We start from the raw sequence: 23912 nt of genomic DNA on the forward strand, positions 1-23912 counted from the left end.
TCTTTCCAAATGCCCCAGCTCAGGTTAAATGCTCATTAAGGGGATTTTTTTAATTACTCTGAGAGCAGCCATTCAGGGAGCTCCTGGGCCATGCCGGCAGACCTGGGATGTAGGAACCTCCAGACAGCAAAGATCATGAGCAGCTGCAGAGAACAACCCTTGACCTCGGCACAGGGAATGTCTGGCTGCAGTCTGTAACCTCTTTGAGGTGTTTTTCACTGCCTCCCTCAGTGATCTCTTCTCTCTGACCTTACAGGCAGCCTGGCCTCATCCCTTCAATGGGGCAATGAGAAATGAAATGGCTTCAGGCAGGATAAACAGCTCATGGCTCAGCACAGCATTCCCCTGCTTCTCCTCCTCATTAGCCACAAAACGCATTTGTGAAAATCAGTGGCAAAAAGTTGTAGTTCTCCACACTATTTATGGAGAGAATCACAGAAAACCTCGTCGGGCCTTGGAGAAAGGAGAAGCTCCTCTCTGGCCTCTGTAGCCACCTGAATGAAGGTGGTGGCCACCACTGCCACGTGACATGAGCCAACTGCCATCCACTGGCATGGAGTGGAGGAAGAACATTTTCTTTGGGCCATTGACCCAGTGCTTATTTGTATTTTAAGTTTTTCCTCTGCTTTGTACTTCATTCTCTTGCATCTGCACTCATGATGCAAGGCCTTGGCTGTTTTAATTTCCCTGCCATTGAAACACACCGGCTCACATCACAGAATCATGGAATCCTAGAACGGTTTGGGTTGGAAAGGACCTTAAAGACCATCTCATTCCACCCCCCTGCCATGGGCTGGGACACCTTCCACCGGACCAGGTCGCTCTGAGCCCTGTCCAACCTGGTTTTGGACACTTCCAGGGATAGGGCAGCCACAGCTTCTCTGGGCAACCTGTGCCAGGGCCTCCCCACCCTGTGTAATCCCTGTCGGTGGAATTTCTGAGGGCGGTGCCTCCCCTAAAGTCTATTTTGCTCCTCCCCAGTCAAGGAGGGGTTAAGAGGCGCCACACGTGGGGCCATCTCTGTTGGCCACACTTTGGCCCAGGAGTGCAGCCTGGCTGACTGTCCCTGGTTCAGCACTTACAGCCTCTCCGGGCAGTTGTCCGGCTGATCCAGGTATCCTCCATCCATGACAAACTTTAGCACCTGTTCATTGGAGAGTCCCTGGTACGGCTGCTCTGCCAAACTGCTTATTTCCCAAAGGACCACACCAAATGACCTGAGAAAGAAAGAAGACTCCTGGTGAGAACAGAACATCCCGGAGCTCTCCAAGCGACACAGTTATTTTGGAGAACACAAACTTCAAAAGCACTATATTTTTAACAAGAGGGTTTCAAAACAACAGCTTTGTTTTGTCTGTGCTCTGAACAAGTCAGTTTAAACTATGTGTGTTAAAAAGAGTGAGCTCCTGAGTTGGAATCCATCTGGGATTGCAGTGCACAACTTACCACACGTCAGAATAGGTGGTGAAAACCCCATCCTTCAGCGACTCGGGGGCCATCCAGCGCACAGGTAGCAGCCCTTTGCCTCCCTTGCGGTAATAATCCGTCTCATAGATGTCTCTGGTCATCCCAAAATCTGGGAAAAGCAATTGGCTTGTGTTAAATAGCTCCCTCCATCCTGCTTTTCTCATCTCCAAATGGATGTTTCCTTCTCTGTTCTCGCACATCCAGTGACACTCCCCCCACGGCCCTGCCTACAGTCATTTGGCACCTTGTGGTTAATGTTCAAAATATTTCCCCTTCCCTGCATTTTTTCTACAGAGACTCCAGAGTTAAATTTTTCAGTGAGTTTCTATTCTAAACATTATATTATTTGTCCTCTGCAAGGAAAAAAAGAGCTCCCTTTGCCTGAAATCCCACTGCCTTAGCTTTACCTCCAGAGAGCTCTGAAAAACCACCACACTGGGGGGTTTTGGGTTATTTTTAAATGTTATATTTATTTATTTCCACAAGGGTTTGAGTTAAAAACCTTTCTTGTGGAAGACAAATGACTTTTAAAAGTCACTTGACCTAATGATGGGATTATTGACACTGTGTTTGTTGTACCAAACACTTTCTTTGTCATAATTCTCATGGAAGCAAAGACCAGTGAGATAAATTCAGGCAGCTTTTGGATAGAAGTTTGGGAATAATGAATTGTACTTCCTTCTCTTGAATCTGCAATCATGATTTAAGGGCCAGACTGGTTTAATTTCCCTTCTAGTGAAACAGGCTGGTTCATGTCATAGAATCATGGAATGGTTTGGGTTGGAAGGGACCTTAAAGCTCATCCAGTCCCACCCCCTGCCATGGGCAGGGACACCTTCCGCTATCCCAAGCCCCATCCAACCTAGCCTTGGACACTTCCAGGGGTGGGGGCAGCCACAGCTTCACTGGGGAAGCTGTGCCAGGGCCTCACCACCCAGAGAAAAGCTGCTCTGGTTCTGCAGAAGATGTTTTTCTCACTGAAATCCATTCAATTCTGTCAAGGAGAAGAAAAAGAGAAAGTGCTGCAAAGGTGGCCAGTGAGAATCACCCAAGTTTGCTACATTGGTTTTGGACTTCATCTATTTGCCTTCTCAGCAAATGTGATGCACAGAATCATCTGGTGATCACAGAATCACAAAATGGCCTGGGTTGGAAGGGACCTTAGACATCATCTATAATCCTGCACCATCCACCTCCGATTTTCACAGTGAAGTCCTCTGCGACCATACAGTTCCGAGCTGCCAGATCCCTGTGAACAAACTTCTTGGCATTCAGGTAGGCCATGCCATCTGCAATCTCTGCAGCCATCTGGATCATCTCCCTCAGTGTCGGGGGCGGACGACCAGGGTTATTCTACAAGAAATCAATCGCAGAATCACAGAATGGTTTGGGTTGGAAGGGACCTCAAAGATCATCCAGTTCCACTCCCCTGCTGTGGGCAAGGACACCTTCCACTAGCCCAGGTTGCTCCAAGCCTTGTCCAACCTGGCCTTGGACACTTCCAGGGATGGGGCAGCCACAGCTTCTCTGGGCAATCTGTGCCAGGGCCTCCCCACCCTCACAGGGAAGAATTTCTTCCCAATATCCAATCAAACCTACCCTCTTTCAACTTAAAGCCATTTAATAAAGAAGTATTAAACCTGAAATCAAGTCAACCTGTTGCAAAACAGACCCCCCTCTCCTGTCTTTACCTCAGCTTCAGGTCTCAGAGAGCGGAGGTAACTTTTCAGGTCCCCGTGTGCCATCAGCTCCATGACCACCAGGGTGGGTTGTCCCTTTGAGACCACCCCGAGAAGGCAAACCTGGAAAATAAGGGAGAAACTCCCTCAAGGCTGTGTCCAAACACACTGGACAAGGCCAAGGCTGCCTGAAACAGAGCTGAGAACAGCCTCAAAAAGCCCTGTCAGGCTGAGAGGTTTAGAAAGAGCAGACTTGGGCAGATGTGTTCTGCAGAATCTGACAGAGAAAGATCCCAGCTCTGTTTGATCTCTGCTGCTTTGGGGAGCTGAGAGTCAGGCTCTGAAAGCACTGAAGAATGATGAGCTGTGTGATGGGATGTGTTAACGAGCCAAGGCACCCAGCACTTACCACATGATGGCAGCTGAAGCCTTTCATCACAGAGGCTTCATTGAGGAACTCGATGCGCTCGCGCAGACTCGCGGACTCGTTCACCGTCTTCACGGCCACACGGGTCTCGGGCTCTCCCTTCACTATGTCCTTGGCAATTCCTTCGTACACCATTCCAAAGGAGCCCTGTCCCAGCTCTCGGAGGAGAGTGATCTTGTCCCGTGGAACTTCCCATTCATCAGGGACATAAACTGAGGCAGAGGGGAACATTTCTGAACTGAGCAAGTACCTTGTGAAAGATGCTCCTGTGGCAGCTTAGATTACAGAATCCCAGAACATACTGAGTTGGAAGAGACCCACAAGAATCATCCAGTCCAACCCTCAGCCCTGCACAGGATCATCCCCAAGAGTCACACCCTGTGCCCCAGAGGATCATCCAAAGGCTCCTTGAGCTCTGTCAGCCTTGGTGCTGTGCCCACTGCCCTGGAGAGCCTGGTCACTGCACAACCACCCTCAGGGGGAAGAACCTTTTTCTAATATCCAACCCTGACACAACTTCAGGCCATTCCCTGGGTCCTGTCCCTGGTCCCCACAGAGCAGAGCTCAGGGCCTGCCCCTCCTCTTCCCCTCACAAGGAAGTTGTAACTGCAGTGAGGTCTCCCCTCAGTCTTGTCTTCTCCAGCTGAACACACCAAGTGCCCTCAGTGCCCTCACAGTGTCCTCAAGGCCCTTCCCCATCTTTGCTGCCCTCTGTCACAGGACACTATGGGTATAACTTTTAAAAAAAGACTAGAAAACCCCATGAAGACAATTCCAATCCCATCCTGCTGCACTGACTGAAAAAAAAACAATCCCTGCAGGAAGCCCTGGTTACTCTCACCATCACTGGCGCTGATGTATTCAGGGTTGGAGGATGCATACAGGGGTCCGGTTGGTCCTTCAGTTTGTCTGGAAAGGACACAAGTTCTTCAGCACATTTGCAGCCTTTGACACACTCCAGGTGAAGGCAGTTTGATAAACTCTCAAAACATGCAGCAAACACAAACTCTCCCCATTTCCAAAGGCACAAAATATTTCCTATGCTAAATTAATGTTCCAATCATTAAGGAAATTAGAAAATAAACAAAAACTGACTCCCAGCAAATCAACAATGGGAGTTGATTTTCTGGATGTAAGTTTTGGTTGCTCTGGTGAAAACAAGATGAAATTGCACTCACCTCTTTTTCACAAGCACGTAAGCAGCTCCAATAATTCCAGCAATTATTATGGCAAAAATAATAGGAACGATTATAACAGCAATATTAGGCTGAGAATTCACTAAGAAAGAAAGAGAGAGTTGGAGGCATTACAAAGGTCCAAAATCCAAGCTTTTTCCTCAATACAATAAATGCAACAAATACGAAACTAGAGCTATTTCAGAATATGGTGGGGCTGGTCAGAATGAGAACGCATGAAGAAAAGCCATGTTTCCAAGTAATTCCAGGTTCTTGAAAACAGATACTTTGGTAAATACTTAATGACTCCCTGTAGTTCTCTGTGTGCTGTTTGCTAAACCCCATTCTCCAAAAAACCCCCGAGGTCCTATCAGGGATTAAATGTTGAAAATAAAATAAACTCACGATAATCAGCCACGTAAAAATAGGTGGGTTCTGTCCACGAGCCATTTCCAGCCAGGGAGGTCGCCCGGATCCGGACACTGTAGTTCCCAGGCTGAAGTCCTCGGAGTTTGCAGCCGTGCTCGGTGGCAAAGTGCTTTCGGGACACACAAAAATGGGCTTCCTGCAGGGAGAGGAGGCTGTGTCACCCTCCCTCTGCAGCATCTGGCAGCTCCCTGGGGTTCCTGCAGCATCCAGAGCTCCCTGACAGCTCCCTGGGATTCTTGGAGCACCTCTCTGGCTGGCAAACACACACAAATAAAGGCTCTCACAGGCTCAGGGCTGCTCTAGTTTAGTGCTTTGTGCTGGATTTGTGTTTTACAGAGCAGTAGTTCATGTTACAGAGAATAAGAGTCATGTGCTGTACCAGCCTTCAGCCCTGAAACTGGATCTGGACCGGAGAGTCCTGCTCTCTCCCTGGCACTGACATCTGCCCAGGCACCAGCACTCCCACAAGGTCGTGGACTGCTCAATGCTTTCCTAATTTCTTTAAGCAACTTAAATGCCACAGAATCACAGAAATATCAAGGTTGGAAGAGACCTTCAAGGTCAAGTCCAACCATCAACCCAGCACCGTCATCATCAACCCTAAACCATGTCCCCAAGTGACACATCCAGACACCTCCAGAGATGGTGACTCTACTACCTCCCTGGGCAACTTGTTTCAATGCCTGACCACTCTTTCTATGAAAGATTTTTTTCTAATATCTAATCTGAATCTCCTCTGGTGCAACTTAAGGTCATTTCCTCTTGTCCTTTCACCTGAGACAGAGCAATAACATTTCTAAAAAATTCCATACAGAAAGTTGGAAAATCAGCTAAACTTGTTTGGCAAATGGACACCACAGGGGTAGATTATTTCTTGATGTTATTCCAGACAGATTTCCAGAGGAGACAAATTCAACAGTGAAGTTTTGTGTCCCATTGGTTCCTGCACCAGGAAACCAGACTGGACAGGGCACTGTATGCACCAGGACTATTAAATCCTAAACAGCCCTGGGCTTTCAGGTGGAGTCACTTCTCCAGAGGTGCTGTGGAGAAGCAGAAACTCTCGCTCTGTCAGAAATTCTCTCTCTTCAGCAGAAACTGAAGAGAGAAGCAGAAACTCTCACCTCTGTCTCCCCGAGCCGTCCGTAGTTCACCTCATACAGCACGATCAGGCCGTTGGGCTCCTTTGGCTCCTGCCACCTCAAATGCACCGTGTTCTTTTCAACCACTTCATGGGAAACTGGACCAACGATGTCATCAGCCTTAGCTAGAACCAAGTTCATGATTAATAAGTTTTATTTCACACCTTTGGCAAAATTCAAACCTGTCAACCTCATCCATCATCCTTTCCCATCAGGACTCAAGGACGGCCCTGGTTCTATGCAATTTCTCTATATGGCAGCTGGCTCCCATGGGAAAAGCAGCATTTTGAGAACAGCCACCAACCCAAAACAGAGCTCAGGGAGATCCTTACCTTCTGGCATGGTCCTAGCACTGACATAGGCTGCCACGCTGCACCGGGACTCCTGAGCATCGTGGTTGCAGGCGTGGAGCTCGATGCGGTATCCGGTGAAATGGCGCAGCCCCGAGATCACCAGGGACTCCTTGGACAGGACTTTCTCAAAAGGTTTCTGCTCCTCTGCACCCTCAGCTGCTGCTGCAGAGTTGTTGGGAGAGGCTGGGATGGTGGGGATCACCACGGTGGCGTTTGCCACAGAGGCGAGGTCTCTCCGTTTTCTTGACGGCCTGTTAAACAACACAGGTCACCATGTTATTTGTTACTTTCAATGTGAACATATTCACCTGAAATGGAAGAGTTAAAATGAGAGAGCTCAGGGTGCTACAGAAAACTCAAATTAAAGCCTCATATTTACAACAAAGAAATTCAGGATTATTTTTTTTTAACCAAGCAATCTGTCTTTTTAAAATTCTGTATCTATGAGACTCTCTCCTTGCACAACTTCATACAGGGAAATAAAAATAAATTAATTTGAGTCTCAAGCATTTGCTTGAGAATTCCAGTTCTTCTAGATCTCTCAGCTGGATCTAACTTTGCCAGGATGCCTCGTGCAGGGTTGCAATGCTTTGGAGTTCAGCTCCCACATGTTTTAACTCCAAGCAAATGAGGCACCACAGCCTCCAACTCTGATGACCTTAAATGTGCCCCATATCCCAAGTGTCACTAACTTGCATTTATAAAGCCTAAGGCCACTTTCACAGCTCACTGGAATACATTTGCCACTCTGAACCCTATGGCTGAACCTCAGTGAATACATGAATCAGTTTTAGCTTTTCTTAAGAGAACAAATCTATTAAGTCCTTTTCAACAGATGCATTTAAAACTCATGACCGATTACAAATTAGCTGTGTGGTTTTGTTAACCAAATGTTGCTTCTCAAATTATTGCATTTCAGTCTGAAAATCAATTTTTTGCAGTTGTAACACCAGCACCAGCAGTGTGACCCTGTCACCTTCCCTGTCTGCAGGTGAGTGCCACCAGTCAGCTTTAATGTCAGGTTTTATCAGAAATAAATAGAATAAAGTCAAGAAAATTAAGAGCCATTCACAAATTTTATTTTCTTGGCAAAAAAAGAAAAAGAAAGGAGGAGTACCAGAACTACTCCTTCTAACACTTTATGTCCTGCCACACATTTGCCACAGGGAATTCCAGGTTTGTAACCAACACATGGTGAATCAGTAACTGTATTCAGTTACACAAAAGGAATTAACACCATTGAAAACCAGACTACGTATTTTAAGGGGGGTGATGATCTTTTTATGTGTGTGCAGCTATTAAAGGGCACAAAGAGTGACCTGAACTGAACCCACACTTGAGGCATCTCCAGTCTCTAAAAATGTAACAAGCTGTTGAAGCTGATGAACTGAACTTTCCACTGCCACCCTCTGACTACCAGGCAATGATCAGCCAATTCCAGCCATGGGCAGGGACACCTTCCCCTATCCCAGGCTGCTCCAAGCCCCGTCCAATCTGGCCTTGGACACTTCCAGGGATCCAGAGGGAGCCACAGCTTCGCTGGGCAACCTGTGCCAGGGCCTCACCCCCCTCACAGGGAGAAATTTCTGGATGCCAAATGGCAGGTTCAGTGAGCACATTCCAGTTTATAGTTTTCTCTTTCTTAATTACTAATTAACTTCCTTTGGAGCTGCTGTTCCCTCAGCCTGTGCATTGTTCTGAGCAGTGTCCCCTCAGGAGGGGGCAGAGTTCAGAGACCCAGCTCTGGGTCATGTCACCTCCCTCTTTGGGAAGGATTCCTTATGGTCAACCAGAGCCTTGTTTGCATAAAAGCAAAGCTACACCCACTGTTTACAAAGTGTGGATTCAGCTGGTCCTCGTGTTTAAGGGAATTTTGCTTTTCACAAGTAAAACAGTAATTTGACCACTGATGAAACACAGAGTAAAATGCAAGAACTCCTTCCTTCCCAAGTCACAGAAAGCAAGAAATACTTGTGAAGGTGTAAAACCCCAATCTTCCCGTATTTATTATCCTGGATTTGCAGCAATTTTCTTGCCAAATTCTCTGTATTTTCAAACATCTGATTCTTCTCAGAGTTATCCAGGAGGATTCTAAAAATGTCTTAAGTACCTTAAGCTAAGCTTTTCCACCTGAAACTAGCCCAGGACACCTGGCCTGGCTTCCCTCCTGTGCTGGTAAAAGCAGTTCATATTTGTGTGCACAATTAATTAATTGAACTGGGAAACCCAGGGGGGGAAAAATTACTTTCAATGTGAGTAATTTCCCAGATCTTACTCACTCTGTAACCCAGGAATACTGGGAATGGCAAGAGTGTGTGTGACACAGAGACAGAGCAGTGAGTCTGCCTTTTCTCTTTTTGCAGTAATGGAGAGAATACATGGAATGACATCCTAAACAGTTCCCATTTAGTTCCCCTTTGCTTCTCAGGACTTTTCTTACTTTTGAAATCTTTCCATGCTTTCCACAGAATCATGGAGCAGGTGAGGCTGGAAGGCACCTCTTGCCCAAAGCAGGGGCAGCTGCAGCAGGTTGCTCAGGACCATGTTGGAGTATCTCCAGGGATGGAGACTCCACACCTCCCTGGGCAGCCTGTTCCAGTGTGTAACCATCCAATCTGTGCAAAACTCTTCCAAAATAAGAGCAAATAAAACAGGGAAGAAGAAGGAAACCATCAGCTTCTGATGGCCCCTTTGCTCAGCTCCAAAGGGAGGTCACAGAGCAGCTGGTGTGAAGACACCTGCCAGCTCTGCCAGAAACATCTCAAAATCTCTGGTTTGCCTTGTCAGTGCCAGAGCAAACTGATCCACAAGAGTGATAGTGTATGTGCACAGGGGGAAGGAACAGTTTCTGATTTCCAGAAGGGTGAGATCAGCCCTGGACTAAGCAGAGCAGGGCAGAGCCGTGTACAGGTTGGATCCTACACAGGGATCAGATGGCTGGGAGCAGGACAGGAGGAGAGGAATGGCACATGGAAAACAAGGAGACAAGGCATCAGGGAGAAACTGCTCTGATTCTGTCCCCCTGCCATCTCATATTCCCTGCTGGCTTCATCCCTGAGATCCCTCTCGTGACTGGCAGGTTTCTTCTCTCCAGGAGAGGCCACACAGCACCTCGAGAGAGGTCAATGAACTCTCAGGAGCCACAAAAAAGCATCTTAAGTAAACCACACTTCTTGCCAGGCTTTGTGAGCAGGTGATAGCACAGTATTCACAGGAAAAATAATTCTGATTTACATGACAACAGCCTGGAGCTGCTGGGGAAGACAAGCAGGACACGTGGCAGCAGGGAGGTATCTTTACCACGGACTTTTAACAGCAAAAAAGCTTGTTTTAAAGGATTAGCTAAGCCTAGGGATATGGAGATTTGTTTCTTAGCAGGCTGACAAGGTGGCACATCCTCGTGGATTGGTTTCTTCCTAAAATACATACCCCAGAAACTGGCCTGAGAAGCATCCTGGGCTGGCTGCACAATAAAATTGGGAAAAAAAAGGAAATAAAAAAGAAATCAGATTGTCAGAATTGTCTGCCTGCATCAGGAGGAGGTTGGCTTTTGCACATGGCTTGGGCTCTCCTCTGCCTCAGAATACGTCATCTCCTGGCATCCTTTGGCACAGTGAAACTTGTCCTGATGGGCACCAGCAGCCAGGGAATGGCAAAAGGAGGGACTCAGCCCAAGGCACCAGAGCAGCCTCACAGGGAACACCCCAGTAATGCATTCAGTGTATTCAAAAAAGAAAATGTTCAGTGCAGCAACACAGCTTCTGCCAAGGAGCTGCAAATAAAGGTTTGTTAGCTCAGGGCAGCAAGCTGGGAATAAATTTAGAGCACAAAATGCATGACAGGGAAGAGGGTAAATCATCACAGATTCTAACCTGCTTCCCAGCACTTCCTCCCTGAGCTGCATATGAAGTGTGAAGACATTCAACACCACTTAGTGTGACACTGTGTGTGCCACTCAAAACAGGACATTCACCACCCACAGCACTCACATTCCTCATGGTATTGGAGGTATTTCCCACACTAAGTGCAAGGAAGACCACAAATACCGTGCTGAAGGACGAGGCTGTGGCCTCATAAACTGCCCTTTTCCTTTCTTTTCAACGCAATGAAAAACTTGACCACAACATTTTTTGACAGAAAAAAAAAAAAATCGCTATTTTTGGCATCATCCAAGTTCCAATTTGCTGCAGGCATTCAGCTGTTTGTTAAGGATTCTCACTTTATTCTCAAGCTGAGGAGGATTCAGAGACAGGAAATTAAAGCAAGATCTTCCCAATTTGCAGAAACATCAGTGTAGGTGCTCAGCTGTCCCCATTCCAACACCCATATCCAGCTGGAGTAGACAGGTCCATGGAAGCCCAGAGACTGGCAACATGACCACATCCAACCTAATAATTGTGTTTAATAATCAATCAATCAATCAATCACAGTTCCCTCCCCCTGACCACATGAGCACTGTTTGATGTTCCTACCTTGGCACAAAAACTTCGTTGTGAAGGTAGTTCTCAAATGTCTTGCGGAAAGCAGATTCCTCCAGCTCCTTCTGTATCTGGGAGTCTGTCTTCGGGCAGGAACAACATTCCCCACTGACATCCTCATTTTCACTCTGATTATACTTCTGAGGGTCTTCAGATTCAAAAGGAGGAGACCAGGTCCTTGAGGGAAGTTTTAATCCTGTGGACAAAAGAGTTTTAGTGTCACTCATGCTTAACTTGGCAGATGTTCAACCCTACAAAGAACCCAAACCAGTGTGCACAGGATTCATAGCACATTGGGGTGTCCTGAGCTTTCACATCCAGGGCTGAGCAGTTCCCTCTTTTCTGATAGGCCTTTGATTCAAAAATATTTTTTGAAACAAAGCTCAGATGCTGCTGTAGTCTGTGAGTTCTATCCCAGTTCATCTCAGTTTAGGTAACACAGGGCAGCAGGTGAGATTTTGGGAGTCCTCAGTGAAACTCTGTGTTCTCAAGGAATCCCAAACCAGGCACAAGATACCTTCAAAAATTAACTTGGCCCTGAGCTCCAGAAGCACTGAAGTTTTTAACTTCACCATCTCCATAGCCGTTGTTAACTTGTAACTCAGTTTAAAAAGAACAAGGGCAGCAGGGAGATCCCCAAAGGAAAAAAAATGTCTGATTACTCCGTAAGAAATGTTTTTGGAGACCTTTTGCACATACCTTGGCAGTAGCACCTAATGTATAATGAACAGGGGGAGGACACAGCTGCATCTCAGCATGTTTCTTGAACAACATCCTTGAAAACAGCAGAATTGGGCCCCCAGAGCATCTCCAAGGCAAACACTCCAGGGAATTCTGAGAGAGACTGAAGGAAAGGCCCAGAGAGAGAAGCAGCCACTCACCTTTCAAGCAGTAATCAAGTTCATAAAGCTCACTGTCCTCTGCCTGCTGCTGCCAGTACACCAGGTAGTGCGTGATGTTCCCGTTGGGCTCCGAGGGTGGTTTCCACTTCAAGATGATTTGGGATGAAGAGTTGGAAACAGATATCGGATCTAACGGCACTGACGGAACTGTGTGGGTGGGCAAAGAGGCACAGGTCACTGCACTGTCCTGCCAGAGGGTGACAGGATGGGGGACAAACACAGGCAAGTTGCCATTCCTATGGGAATCCAGCATTCTCCATGGTAGGTTCCTGCAGCAGAAACACCAGAACACTCAGGCTCCCAAAGGCTGCACTTGATGATCCTGGAGGTCCTTTCCAGCCTTAATGATTCTTACACATGGCCACATGAGCTGGATAGAAGAGAACACACTTGGCAAATCTCCCTGTGCAGGGAATCCCACACCCTTCCATTGGTTTAGGAATTCCTTCCTACCAAAGTACAGCAGCAATGGAAAGTTTCATGGATGTGGGACTATCACAGCTCCCAGGCAGCAGACTATTTACATAAGCACAGAATCTGCTGAGTTGGACGGGACCCACAAGGATCATCAAGTCAAACTCCTGGCCCTGCACAGGACTATCCCCAAGAGTCACACCCAGTGCCTGAGAGGATCATCCAAACACTTGATGAGCTCTAGCAGCCTTGGTACCATGCCCACTGCCCTGGGGAGCCTGTTCAGTGCCCCACTAGCCTCTCGGAGAAGAACCTTTTCCTAATATCCAGCCTAAACTTCCTCTGACACAACTCCAGACCATTCCCTGGGGTCTTATCACTGGTCACCACAGAGAAGAGATCAGTGGCTGTCCCTCTTCTTATTTAGGACTTACTTAGAACTCTTTCTCCCTTGCAAAGCAACATTAATGTGCTGGTACTGACCCGTGGCATTGGTCTGGATGTAGATAATCTCACTCTTCGCTCCATATGTCCGCCGCTCATCGGAAAAGGTGACCAGGGTTTTCACAAACACAGCATATTGTGTCCAGGGCTTCAGGCCCCTCAGAAGCCAGCCTGGCTGGGCCTGGGCTTTGGGCTCATTGGACCGTGGGGGTGGGTCAACATCCACAACTGTCCAGCTGTTTGACCCACAAGCATCCTGGCCATCGAACTCCGTCACGTTTTGGTACGGACTTTAGGACAGAAAAGGCTCAAATTAACAGAATCTTCATTCATCTTTTAAAAACTTCACTCATCTTTAAAAAGTTCTAAGGACATCACTGAAAGTTACCATTCTTTACTCTTTGGAGAAAGTATTAATTCTCTCGTTGTATTTATTCTGAAAGTGAGGCAGGTCCTGTGCCACACATGATCCCAACAACTAAATCCAGGCTAATTATTTTCAGCTTTACGAAAACCAGTTTCTAAAAGAACCTTTCCCACCTCAAAGGGAATAAAACCCTAAATATCCCATGCAGGTGGTGGGGAGATGAGAAACTTCATGGTTAGAAGAACTGGAAGAACTCATGTTTGGATTGTTCTTAGATGAGGAATTTTGACTGTCCACAACTCGGTAAGTCAGGGATCTTAATGAACACTTTTACAGAAGGGTACAATTGGGAACTGAAGTGTTGGAGCCAGACAATCAGAGACTAAACAGCTTTGCCTACAACAGGTTTATTATCCACTCTTCAAGGCCAACTGCTGATTGTGAGAGCCCAACATGGCCACTGGTTTGTGATCGAAGGGTGGGTCACTTACGCTTCCTTGTAGAACAGCATAAATCCCAGGAGATCACGGAAATCAGGAGGCCAATACGGCTCCCACTTTAACAGGATCTTGTCGTGAGAAGTCCTGATGTAAGAAAATTTCAGCAATTCATTTTCACCTGAGACAAATGAGAAGCGACAATGAATTTATTAATGCTAAAAAAATAAGGGTTTCAATTTCTATTATCTGAGAAGCGCAAGCTAAAGATGAGAATGTTGGCACTGAGAAGAGCTGCTTATCTTACTTCAATGCTATTCCTACCTTAAGTCAGGGTTGGAATAGATGCCCTACTAAGACTCCTGCCAGCTTAAATTTTGCAATGATTTTATGAAAATGTAGAAGAGTTGAACTAAATTCTAAAAAGTGGGAAATCTAAAAGCAACATATTTTACAATTTATCATGATCTACAAAGATGAACCCAGCAATGGGGTGTGCACAAAAATGAAGCACATGATTTCCCAGCCTTGCCCAGGAGTAGTTTGGTCCCTTTGCAAACAGGAGGGTGTTTGCAGGAGGTTTGTCCCAGAAGCCCAAGAAGTGGCTCTGACTGGATTTGCTATTCCTGCAATAGCTGCAAAGGGAGGAAGAACACTCATTTCACTGGCACCACATCCAGAACAAACAAAGGCTTTCTTTTTTTTCTCTATTTTTTTTCAGTAAACAGGATGCTGCCAATATGAAAACTAAACTTGAAATGTAAAAGCAAACAAAAAGCCAAACACTCTGGCAAGCTGTGGTTTGAGGTGGGGATGGCACAGACACTGGCTCAGCAGAGGAGGGGCAAAGTTGGCAAAGAGGAATATAACTGTCTCCTCCAGCTGCCTTCAAACCAAACACCAGTCCAGGAGCTGCCACATGGCAGAGCTGGGTCTGAACTCCAAACCCAGGTTCATCCCCAATGCGGGAAGAGCTTTTCAGTGTCTCATGGGAGGAGATGAACTTTACAGGCAGCTAATTCCTCGTACTCCTTCCCTCTGCCCAGGCTGGAGCTCTGCTGCCCCTGAGGATAGGGCTCTGTGTGTGTTTTTCACTGGTACCGCCAGTTTTTAGGTCATAGCCATTGCATTCCCTTCTCCCACTGTGCATGCATGGCTGCATGTGTTGATATGTGGAAAACCAGACCAGCAAACTGAGTCACTGAAAGATCTTCACTTTTTAAGTCTGTTCACGAACAGCTACATCAGGGTAACAAGGGCAGAACTGAGGGATCACAGAATCATGGAATGGTTTGGGTTGGAAGGGACCTTTAGCAGCGTTGTCCCCAAAAGCAGAGGGACAGAGCATCCACAGGATGATCCAAACTGCACTGCAGGGTGTGGGCAAGGATCTGAAATCACAGTTTAATTAATGCTGGGCTTTTTGCTGGCAATACCTGCATAAGCATCTCATGTCAACCTGTGTGTGCTCCTGTTCTTATGTGCAGGCAAGCAAAGAATCAGAGCAGAGATATCACCAGCTTAAGAACAAAGCTGGGTATTTTCTATCCCCACAGTCTGGTTCACCACACAGCCCTGTAAGTGTCTTACTGGCACAAACAGGGAAAGGAGATCGTGTGCCACAGAAAAGGAACAAACAGCAGGGTTGGGGGGGCAGAAGGGGTGCATTTATGGCAGCACTGCTGCCAAAAAAACTATCTTCAAAACCACATCTTCAGGAGCACAACTTCAGTGCCTTAACCATGCTGACACAGGCACTGCCTTATCATTGTTCCTGAAGAAAGCCATTAGCTTAAAAACCTCTGAGAAGCACAGCAAAAACTGTTGGAAAATTTCCCTGACTGTTGTCATGGCAATTTCCTCATGTGGCTCCAGGGATGGGTGGAAATCCTCTTTCTCCCGTGTTTATTCTGTGTGCCCACTGTCACCTCATGACATGGGAAAAGGAGGTTATGACTATTAATCAAGTACGAAGTCCCAGCCCGGACCAAGGTTATGTTGTGGCTAAACTCTTCAAAAATAATACTCTCAGCCCCAAAAACTTCCCAGCAGAGCCCACGGAGAGCAAACTCTGGGGACCAAAGCTGGCAAGGCAGGCACCTTCCGGAGGGAGAACTGTGAGAACTTTTCCTCATGGCATAGGACTTTACTCAAGTGGCAAGTCTGGTGCTTTACCAAAGTACAAGGACAGTCCCTGGACAAATATTATGGGCCAGGCTAAGGGAAATAGGAGTGTGAGGATGGTACTGAGGCAAGTCTTGCTGCATTCTGAGACTCTTACATGAGGCTTGATCCCCGTTGGTCTTCAGGGCTATGTCGTTCCTCTCCTGACGCCCCTTAGTCCCAGAGATCTCTTCCATCTTGTGGATTTCTGACAAGCACAGCTTGGGGTTATAGTGGAAGAAGAGTTTGCCTCGCGCAATAGTGAGGTTGTGTTTACTCCAGTCCCAGAGCTGGCGGAGGTTCTGGTTGTCCAAGGCATAAAATGAATAATTGCTGAAAGAAGAAGAACAAAAACATGGGTTGGGAGGGGATCCACCGAAAACTCCTTTTTCCTCGTGCACTAACCCAGACACCAAAGAAAAGTGAATGCAAACTGTCTCCCCTGGTAGGGCACAATCCGTGGGCAGAGGAATGTTTAAAAATAACTTATGAATTGTTTCCAAACACAAATTGTTCTGATAGCACTGGCACTCCTTGCACTTCAAAGCATTCAAATACAGTGTCTTTTGAGGGAACTCACCCAGCTTCAAGTGTTTCTCCTCTAATCAGATGGAGCTTCCGAAAAAAAGAAAGAGAAACCAAGGCATAAGAGCGGCGAATTTTGAGGTAACCTGAGATTTCTTCTATCAAGCCAAGATTTGCTTCCAGCTCAGCTGCTATGTTATCTATGGAGAGGAATACACTGGGATTAGTTCTCTGATACCACTGAGAAGAAACATCGATATCAGAGCCCAAATACATTAAACAGAACCGGTTTATGTTAATTCATGAGACCTTAAAAAATTCAATTAACACAAAAACCCAAATAACCAATAACCTCAAGAGCCTTTGCTTAGTGGTTATTTTTCTGAATCCCTCTAAGATTCAGGGTGGTCAAAGCAAAAGAAAATCCCAGAACAGATTGAGTTGGAAGAGACCCACGAGATCATCCAGTCCAACTCCTGGTCATGCACAGGACACCCCAAGAGGCACACACTGTGCCTGAGAGGATCATCCAAACACTTGATGAGCTCTGGCACCCATGGTGCTGCAACCACTGCCCTGGGGAGCCTGTTCAGTGCCCCACCACCCTCTGGGGGAAGAACCTTTCTCTAATATCCAACCTCAAACTCCCCTGACACAACTCCAGGCCATTCCCTTGGGTGCTGTCACTGGTCACCAGAAAAGCCCCAGCTCAGGGCTGGTGTCACATTCCCTGCCCTGCCATCCCGTGCTGCCTACTCCTCACTCACGGAGCACTTACTTCCTCCCCGGATATTTATAACCAGGCTGCCATTGACAACTGTGCAGCCCCGGAGCTCCTGCGCTGATGTCACCGAGTCGATCGTCTTCTCCTTCCCAAAGTCACAGACCTTGGGACAGGGCCCTGCACAGGGCGTGCAGTGCAGGCTGGAAAACAAGACAGTTGGGATACAGGGATGATGCTTAACATGGAATGTCACCTGGGGCATCCCCAGCAATTCCCAAAAGCACTGGTGCCCTGGCAATACATCATGGGATTCACTAGACCAGGTTGCTCCAAGCCCTGTCCAACCTGGCCCTGAAAATAATTCTTTAAATTGTCATTTCCACATTTCAAACATAAATCAGTCCCTCTCTTCCTACATAACAGAAACCAGAACAAAGTGATTTTTGTTAGTCTGAAGAGTCCATTTGCCACGATGCTGCTCAGCGCTCTACATACCAAGGGTTTCAAGACCAACAAACCCAGTCTTCATCCCAAGATCGTTAACCAAACGTAATTGATGAGCTGGCCCTTCATCTGGGAATCCTCTGATTGAAGACTGCACATAAAGCTGCTTTAAAAAAGGCAAGTATGTGCTTTGTGCTCTGGGGAAATACTGCGAGCTCATCGCTTGCCCTGGTCGCGACACCACAAAAATGTGTTCCCAACTAGTTCAGAGAAAGAAATGCTCTAGGAAAAGCAGAGAACAGAGCTGTGAGGTCCCACTGGCAGCAGCCTGGAACAGCACGGGAGAGGTCATGGTGCTGTTATACAACCAGCAGAGCTACTTTGGGGCTGCTTCTTCATTCTTCTGAAAAGCAAAACAGGAAATGGCATAAAAAGTCCTGTTAGAGTGAATTCTCTGAAATTTATTATGGCAGGAGCAAATACATCCGATCACAAAGCTACCAATACTCATAGGAAATCTGACCCATCACAATATATAATGGTATTATGGGACAAACAACAAAGTTTTCAGTGATAAACAGTTCAGCAACATAAATTATTTCATTCCTTTGTCGAAAACCCCTGGGAATAGACAGAATGGCTGTCTATTTTGCTTGTTACATTGTGCATTTATGTCTGGCACAGTTTGAACCTGCTCAGTGAAAGTAATTACAGGGATGAGGGACAGATATTCTGAGAACGATCCACTCAAAGGATGCTGCACTCTTTTGATTAGCCATGACCTCTCCCTGTTGTGCTTTCCAGCCACAACCTCTCCCTGTTGTGTTTTCCAGCCCAGCTTTCTCGCCTGAGGCTGCTCTAGAGGGGAGGAAAACAGGGCTGCTAAAGCCTCTCCACTGCCCATCTCCCTCCTCCCACTCTACTACAGAAAGACCGTTCCAATTTGAGGATGCTCTTCTTCCTTGTCCTCTCTCTCAATCTCCCTTTTTGCACCTTTTCCAAACTTGAGAGGGAACAAGGGAGGACAAGGGAAGAATAAACTCCTAGCACATGGTAGGTTAGAGCTGTCTGCTTTTAATGGATTGAATTAGCAAGGTATTAGTTTGTAAATCATATTAAAGTAGACCAACCAGGTGATTGTTACAGGTGCTCCAAAGCCGGAAACTTTTCTTGGTGTTCACAGAGAACACAAACCCCATGTCCAAGCGAGATGAAAGCACAGTCCCAAAAACCCCAGCATGGATTCTTTACCTGCAGACTATGTACTTACTTGCTGGAATTCATGATGTACCCCGAGGGGCACTCGTGGACACACTCATTGTTGTGGATGACATGACACCCCGACTCCCTGGCATTCTTACACTTGTTGTGCAGCTCCTGGCAGAAGCTGAAGGTCACACAGCGCCAGCCCTCGAAGCGGTAGTACCCAGGGGGGCAGTTGTCCACACACTTCCCTTCCAGGTAGAAGTTGCGACAGGCCACACACTTCTCGGGGTCGCTGGGCTCCGTGCAGTCCCCGAGGCACTCGCTGTGACAGCACTGCCCATCTGAGGTGCAGCCCTGGGACTTGCAGGCAGCTGGACAAACTGGGGAGAGAAAACATCAGAGGCAGGTGAGAGTCACAGAACAACCCAGTGATGTTGTGACCCTCAGAGCTCACAAGTTGTGGCACTTGGTCCTGCTTGCTTTGGCATCTTCCCTTTCAAAGAGGCAACCACAAAGCGCAGGTGCCTCATCTCTGCTTTTCAGTGAAAATTCCACAGTTTAATAACGTCTTTGAAGAGTGTTATCATTCATCCTCACAACTCATTAATGCTCATCTTCAAAAAGAGAAAAGTGACTTTCCTTTTCCTCAGTTCAGCGCTATGAGGCTCCAGGAGAGCTTTGGTGACTCCAACACTATTTCCGAAGCTCAGGAGTGATCAGACTCTACAGTAAGAGCTGTAGAGTCCCAACCTGGGACAGCCAGTTTCAGCCAGAAAGTTCTTGCTTCTTAGTTTAAGAATTTTAAGTTTCCCATAGTAATGCTGTGAATAACACGTGTCCAACAATCCTTTTAACACAACCCTTCAGCTTTATCAGGAATTTTTTCCCATCTCTCTCTCATCCTGTCACCAGTTTCCCAGAGGAACCCTACTGCCCTGAACCAACACAAGCTCTTCAGTGACTCTCTCAACAGCTCCATAAAGAAGAACATCCATGAGTGTTATTGCTTGAGATTTTTACGGTTTACTTTTTAATTACCAATTACTTAGTGCCCCACAATACCTTTAACGAGCGGTTTGGGCTTTGAAACCAGTGGCACAGCCCAGAGCAAACACTACAAGTAACACGGCGAGGAACAGCTGTGCAAACTCAGGGAAGCTCCCGAGGGAAGGTCAGTCCTGCCCCTCAGCACCTCCATGCTCAGTCTTAGTGGTTCAAACAAGGCTGAACCGATTAAATCCAACTGCTCAATCCAGAACACGCCACAGAACTTCACGTCAGGAAGGACAGAACAAAGCTGCAATCAGCACTCTGAGAGCAAGAACCAACACCAAGCCCAGCTTTGACACAGCAAAAGGAAAGGCTTTACGTGGGGGATGTGGGCCTGCATTTATCCCCATGGTCTTTGGGATACAGCTGTGAATTGCCAAGGCACAGATCAAGACACCACCTTGTTCTCACTAAACCAGAGGGTTCTGTCTGAAGGCGCAGCTGAACAGCTCCTGATGTCCTGCATCAGTGAGGGGATACAGAGATAAGTCCTGAATTAACACCATCTGCCTCAAGATTCCCCAGGCTTTGTGTCCAATACTCAGTGTCAAAGCAGGAAGGGCTCCATTTAGGGAGGCCCCAGCCACCCTAGTGTTCAGGGGTGAAGTGTTACCTTTAATTTCTGGTTAACACATGTGAGCAGAGCAGTCATGGAACGTGGTGCAGTTTCATTCAGCCACAGAAGCAGCATGTGGGATCCCCAGTATGTGCTGCCCGTGTTTGGAGGATCCAATCCCCAGCTGTGGTTAGGAAGAAAATCCCCCTCCACCCCACGTTAAGGGATTGCAGAATTAAGTGCGGTAAAGCTGTTAATGCCATTCTTGGAATAAGCAGCAGTAGATGAGGTAGTAAAGATGAGCAACCACTAGTTTGTTCCAGCCTGAGGAAACATGAAATGGACAAAGTTGAAATTCTATCTCAAGGATAATTTAATCTCAAATATCTTACTGTTTCCATGTCAGTCACTCACTGCAGGTGTTTTCTCTGTGCATCCCTCACAATTCATCCATTAACAAGAAATACAGGAGGGTGTTTCAAATTAATTTTCTTTCATGCTGACCAAATTTTGCCCTTTTCTAGCAATGTTTTGTGAACCTGTCACAACTGATTGAAATGCAACAGCCAAATAGCAGCAACTTGCAGATGACACCTTGTATTAGACAATATAAAATGAGAAGCTTGTTTTAAATAGTTATACATAGTCTTTTTAAATGGTTACACATGGATGTTTTAAATGGTTATACATTCCTTACCAGGCCATAGATGAGCACTGTCTAGCAACAGTTTATTTGAAATACTGGCAATAGAAAATTCCAGAATTTAGTCCAAAACATTATCAAACTTACTAATTCCAGTCTAAACTAAGGTTTATGGGTGGGGGAAAAGCCTGGGCTGTTTCTCCCACACCTCCCCTGACACAGAGATGTCCTGCAAGGACTCCTACACTGTCTGGTACCTCCTTGGAGCAGGAACAGCATCCAGCTGGGAAGCAAACCGGGAAATGCAGGCAGGAATGGTTTGTGGGAGCTGGAGAGTGAGTGCTAGCAGCACAAGTCCCAGTGTTCCTGCAGAAGGATATTTTCCTGGGTTTTCAGAACTACAAAGTTTAAACTATTCAAAAGGCAGCCCTTGTTTCCCAAGGAGTCAGCGGAACAGACAGGGAACTGGGAAAAGCTGGCCCTCATGCAAAGCTCCCGGTGACACATGGCACCTACTTAACATTCTGCCACACAATATTTTTATTTAATTTGTTATGGAAACTAATCTTCAAAGCCCTGTGCTTATTTACACATTTTGAACTCAGCTGCAAATATTCACAAGGTAGAAACTGCTTCAAGTCTCCACTCTAAAGGTTCTTAGAAGGTACAATTGAACTATTTTTAAACCTTTCTTAACGTTTCTCTTTTTCCTGTTCCACAAGTTTTTGATGCCTCAACGACAGCTCAAAGAAAGCAAAGCACCCAAGGCAACAGCTTTTTTCCCATTAAGCACTCAAGACTAGAAATTGTCAATCATTATTTTGTGCAAATCCTCATTACCCAAGATCCTGAACAGATGTCGGTGTGACATTATCAAATTCTGCATGTCAGGGAGCATCTGAAGTCGTATAAAACCTCTCCAGAGTATCTTCACTATGGTTTTTTATAACTAATACTACAGGTTTTGTGACTCAGAGGGGTCAGAGATGGCGGGTTTTGTTTGGGTTTTTTGCTGCCATGTTGTGCTTTCACTGCAGGACTACACTGAATAGGTTTGTGCTGACCAAGTGCACCCCAATTACCCCTTTGCCACTGAGGTCTGCAGACTCCAATAATTGTCTTTAGCCCATGTAAATTTGCCTCTTTGCAAAAAGACTGGCTCCTCAGAGCAGTGGTCACAGCCCCAAGGCTGCCAGAGCTCAAGGAGTGTTTGGACAACACTCTCAGGCACAGGGTGGGATTGTTGGGGTGCCCTGGACAGGGCCAGGAGTTGGACTCGATGATTCTTGTGGGTTCCTTCTAACTCTGCATACTCTGTGATTCTCAGATGGCACTTTTAGAAGCTGTGGCATGACGTGGTACAATGTGAGGAGGCTCAGATGTGGCACCCACACCCCCCCAGCCTCTGGTTAATGCTGTGGGAGGCTTTCGGGTAACGCAGTGACCTGTTCTCAGTATGACAAAAAATTAACTCTCTTCACTCCTCATAGAAAGTCAAAAGGGAACTTCATAAATCCCTGTGAGAGACAAGGGAACAGCTACTACAGGGAAGGGGCAGAAGCCACCACATCAAACCACAAAAGCTGCTGCAGGAACAAGGGCTTCAGCACCAGTATCAGAGCAAAGCTCAGCAGAACAGCCATGACACCTCGGCAGCAGATCTGGAAGATCTGGACATTTAAAATCCCTGTCCCAAAGCTGACAAAGCAGCCTGATTCCTAAATAACCTGCCCTGGACGGGGGAGAAACAGAGACGACACAAGATGTTCAAACCTGTTGTTCCATGGGTGAATAAATATTTAACTCTCTGCTAACGTGGCTCCCAAGACTGAGGAAACAATGTATTTTCCAAACCTTTCTGATTAGGGATTCAGACAGACGTTTCTTCATGGTGTTGAGGCCCAGCTGGGGGGAACAGAAGGCAGCAGAGTCAGCGTAAAGGAATTTCTACCTCTGTGGATTGCTCCCATGTTTCACCACTTCCCTGTGCTCCAGGTGGAAACAAAACACACTGATACTGTAAACATATTCCTGAGCCAACACAGGTAACCAGGAGATCCATATTTAACAAGTAAGTCAATTAAGCATTAAGCTGTTCAGCTAATGAACAGTTTGTCTGAATACTGAAGTAAGATTAAAAACATTTGTGTTAGGTCTTTGCTACCAAAACAGTGAATTGTCTGAAAAAGAGGGAAAAAAGATCACTCAGGCTGAGTTTTGCTGTTCCTTTTGGGATTCTCTGCCTTTGGGTGGGTTTAAATAGAATCACAGGAGAATCACAAAATATTCTGAGTTGGTAGGGACCCACAAGCATCATCAAGTCCAAAATAGCAGTGTCCTGGGTGAGTTGAACTGGTATTCACAAGGATGGTAGTTTGGGTGTGATGAGAAGACGACAGTTCATTAAGGCTAAATTCTAAACCACATGCATGAAAGTCAAGATGCTTCACATGTACTGCCCAGGGACAGAGGTTCTCACATGATTTTGGGAACGATTTGTTATGGATCGACCTGATCTTTCTACGATGCAATAACAAGTCCAGCAACAAGGAGCAAACCCTCTTCGCACTGTCTGTTCCGAGTTACACAAGCTGTATTTTGATTACAGACAAGGCAATTAGGAGGCTCCAGATCCAACAAAGTCCAGGACAGAAAACAACTGTGGCAGGAGAACCGCCCTCAACCTCAGCCAATGCATTTGCTGCCTGCACAGGGAGGCATCCAACCGCCTGCTATCTGCACAAGGCAAACACATCTTAACCCTGCCAGCTCCCAAACGAGCCCTTGCCTCCCACCACGGGCACAAAACTCATCAGCCTAATGCAATTTAATGCAATTTAAGGGCTACCATGGGTTTTGATGCCCGGCGAGCATTTAATTCACATAG

The 23912-nt window shown here is 46.5% G+C and overlaps 1 protein-coding gene across 3 annotated transcripts in view; it reads right to left on the reverse strand.

Moving 5' to 3' along the window:
• INSR (insulin receptor) overlaps positions 1-23912 on the reverse strand; it is a 58590-nt gene that overhangs the window by 6806 nt on the left and 27872 nt on the right. For all 3 annotated transcript variants that reach the window (XR_004360985.1, XM_032711831.1, XM_032711832.1), the window contains exons 3-20: positions 18841-19156; positions 17181-17326; positions 16458-16602; positions 15996-16210; positions 13769-13895; positions 12950-13200; positions 12032-12199; positions 11145-11346; positions 6652-6923; positions 6302-6444; positions 5154-5313; positions 4752-4851; positions 4415-4482; positions 3556-3785; positions 3159-3269; positions 2661-2820; positions 1447-1576; positions 1083-1217 (exon numbers count right to left, since the gene is read on the reverse strand). Coding sequence is in view for 2 of the 3 variants with exons in the window: in XM_032711831.1 (XP_032567722.1) it covers positions 1083-1217; positions 1447-1576; positions 2661-2820; positions 3159-3269; positions 3556-3785; positions 4415-4482; positions 4752-4851; positions 5154-5313; positions 6302-6444; positions 6652-6923; positions 11145-11346; positions 12032-12199; positions 12950-13200; positions 13769-13895; positions 15996-16210; positions 16458-16602; positions 17181-17326; positions 18841-19156 (3079 nt within the window). In the remaining variant the exon portion in view is untranslated. The remainder of the gene's footprint in view (positions 1-1082; positions 1218-1446; positions 1577-2660; positions 2821-3158; positions 3270-3555; positions 3786-4414; positions 4483-4751; positions 4852-5153; positions 5314-6301; positions 6445-6651; positions 6924-11144; positions 11347-12031; positions 12200-12949; positions 13201-13768; positions 13896-15995; positions 16211-16457; positions 16603-17180; positions 17327-18840; positions 19157-23912) is intronic.

Source organism: Chiroxiphia lanceolata, chromosome 27, assembly GCF_009829145.1.
Source record: "Chiroxiphia lanceolata isolate bChiLan1 chromosome 27, bChiLan1.pri, whole genome shotgun sequence".
In the NCBI taxonomy this organism is placed as follows: domain Eukaryota; kingdom Metazoa; phylum Chordata; class Aves; order Passeriformes; family Pipridae; genus Chiroxiphia; species Chiroxiphia lanceolata.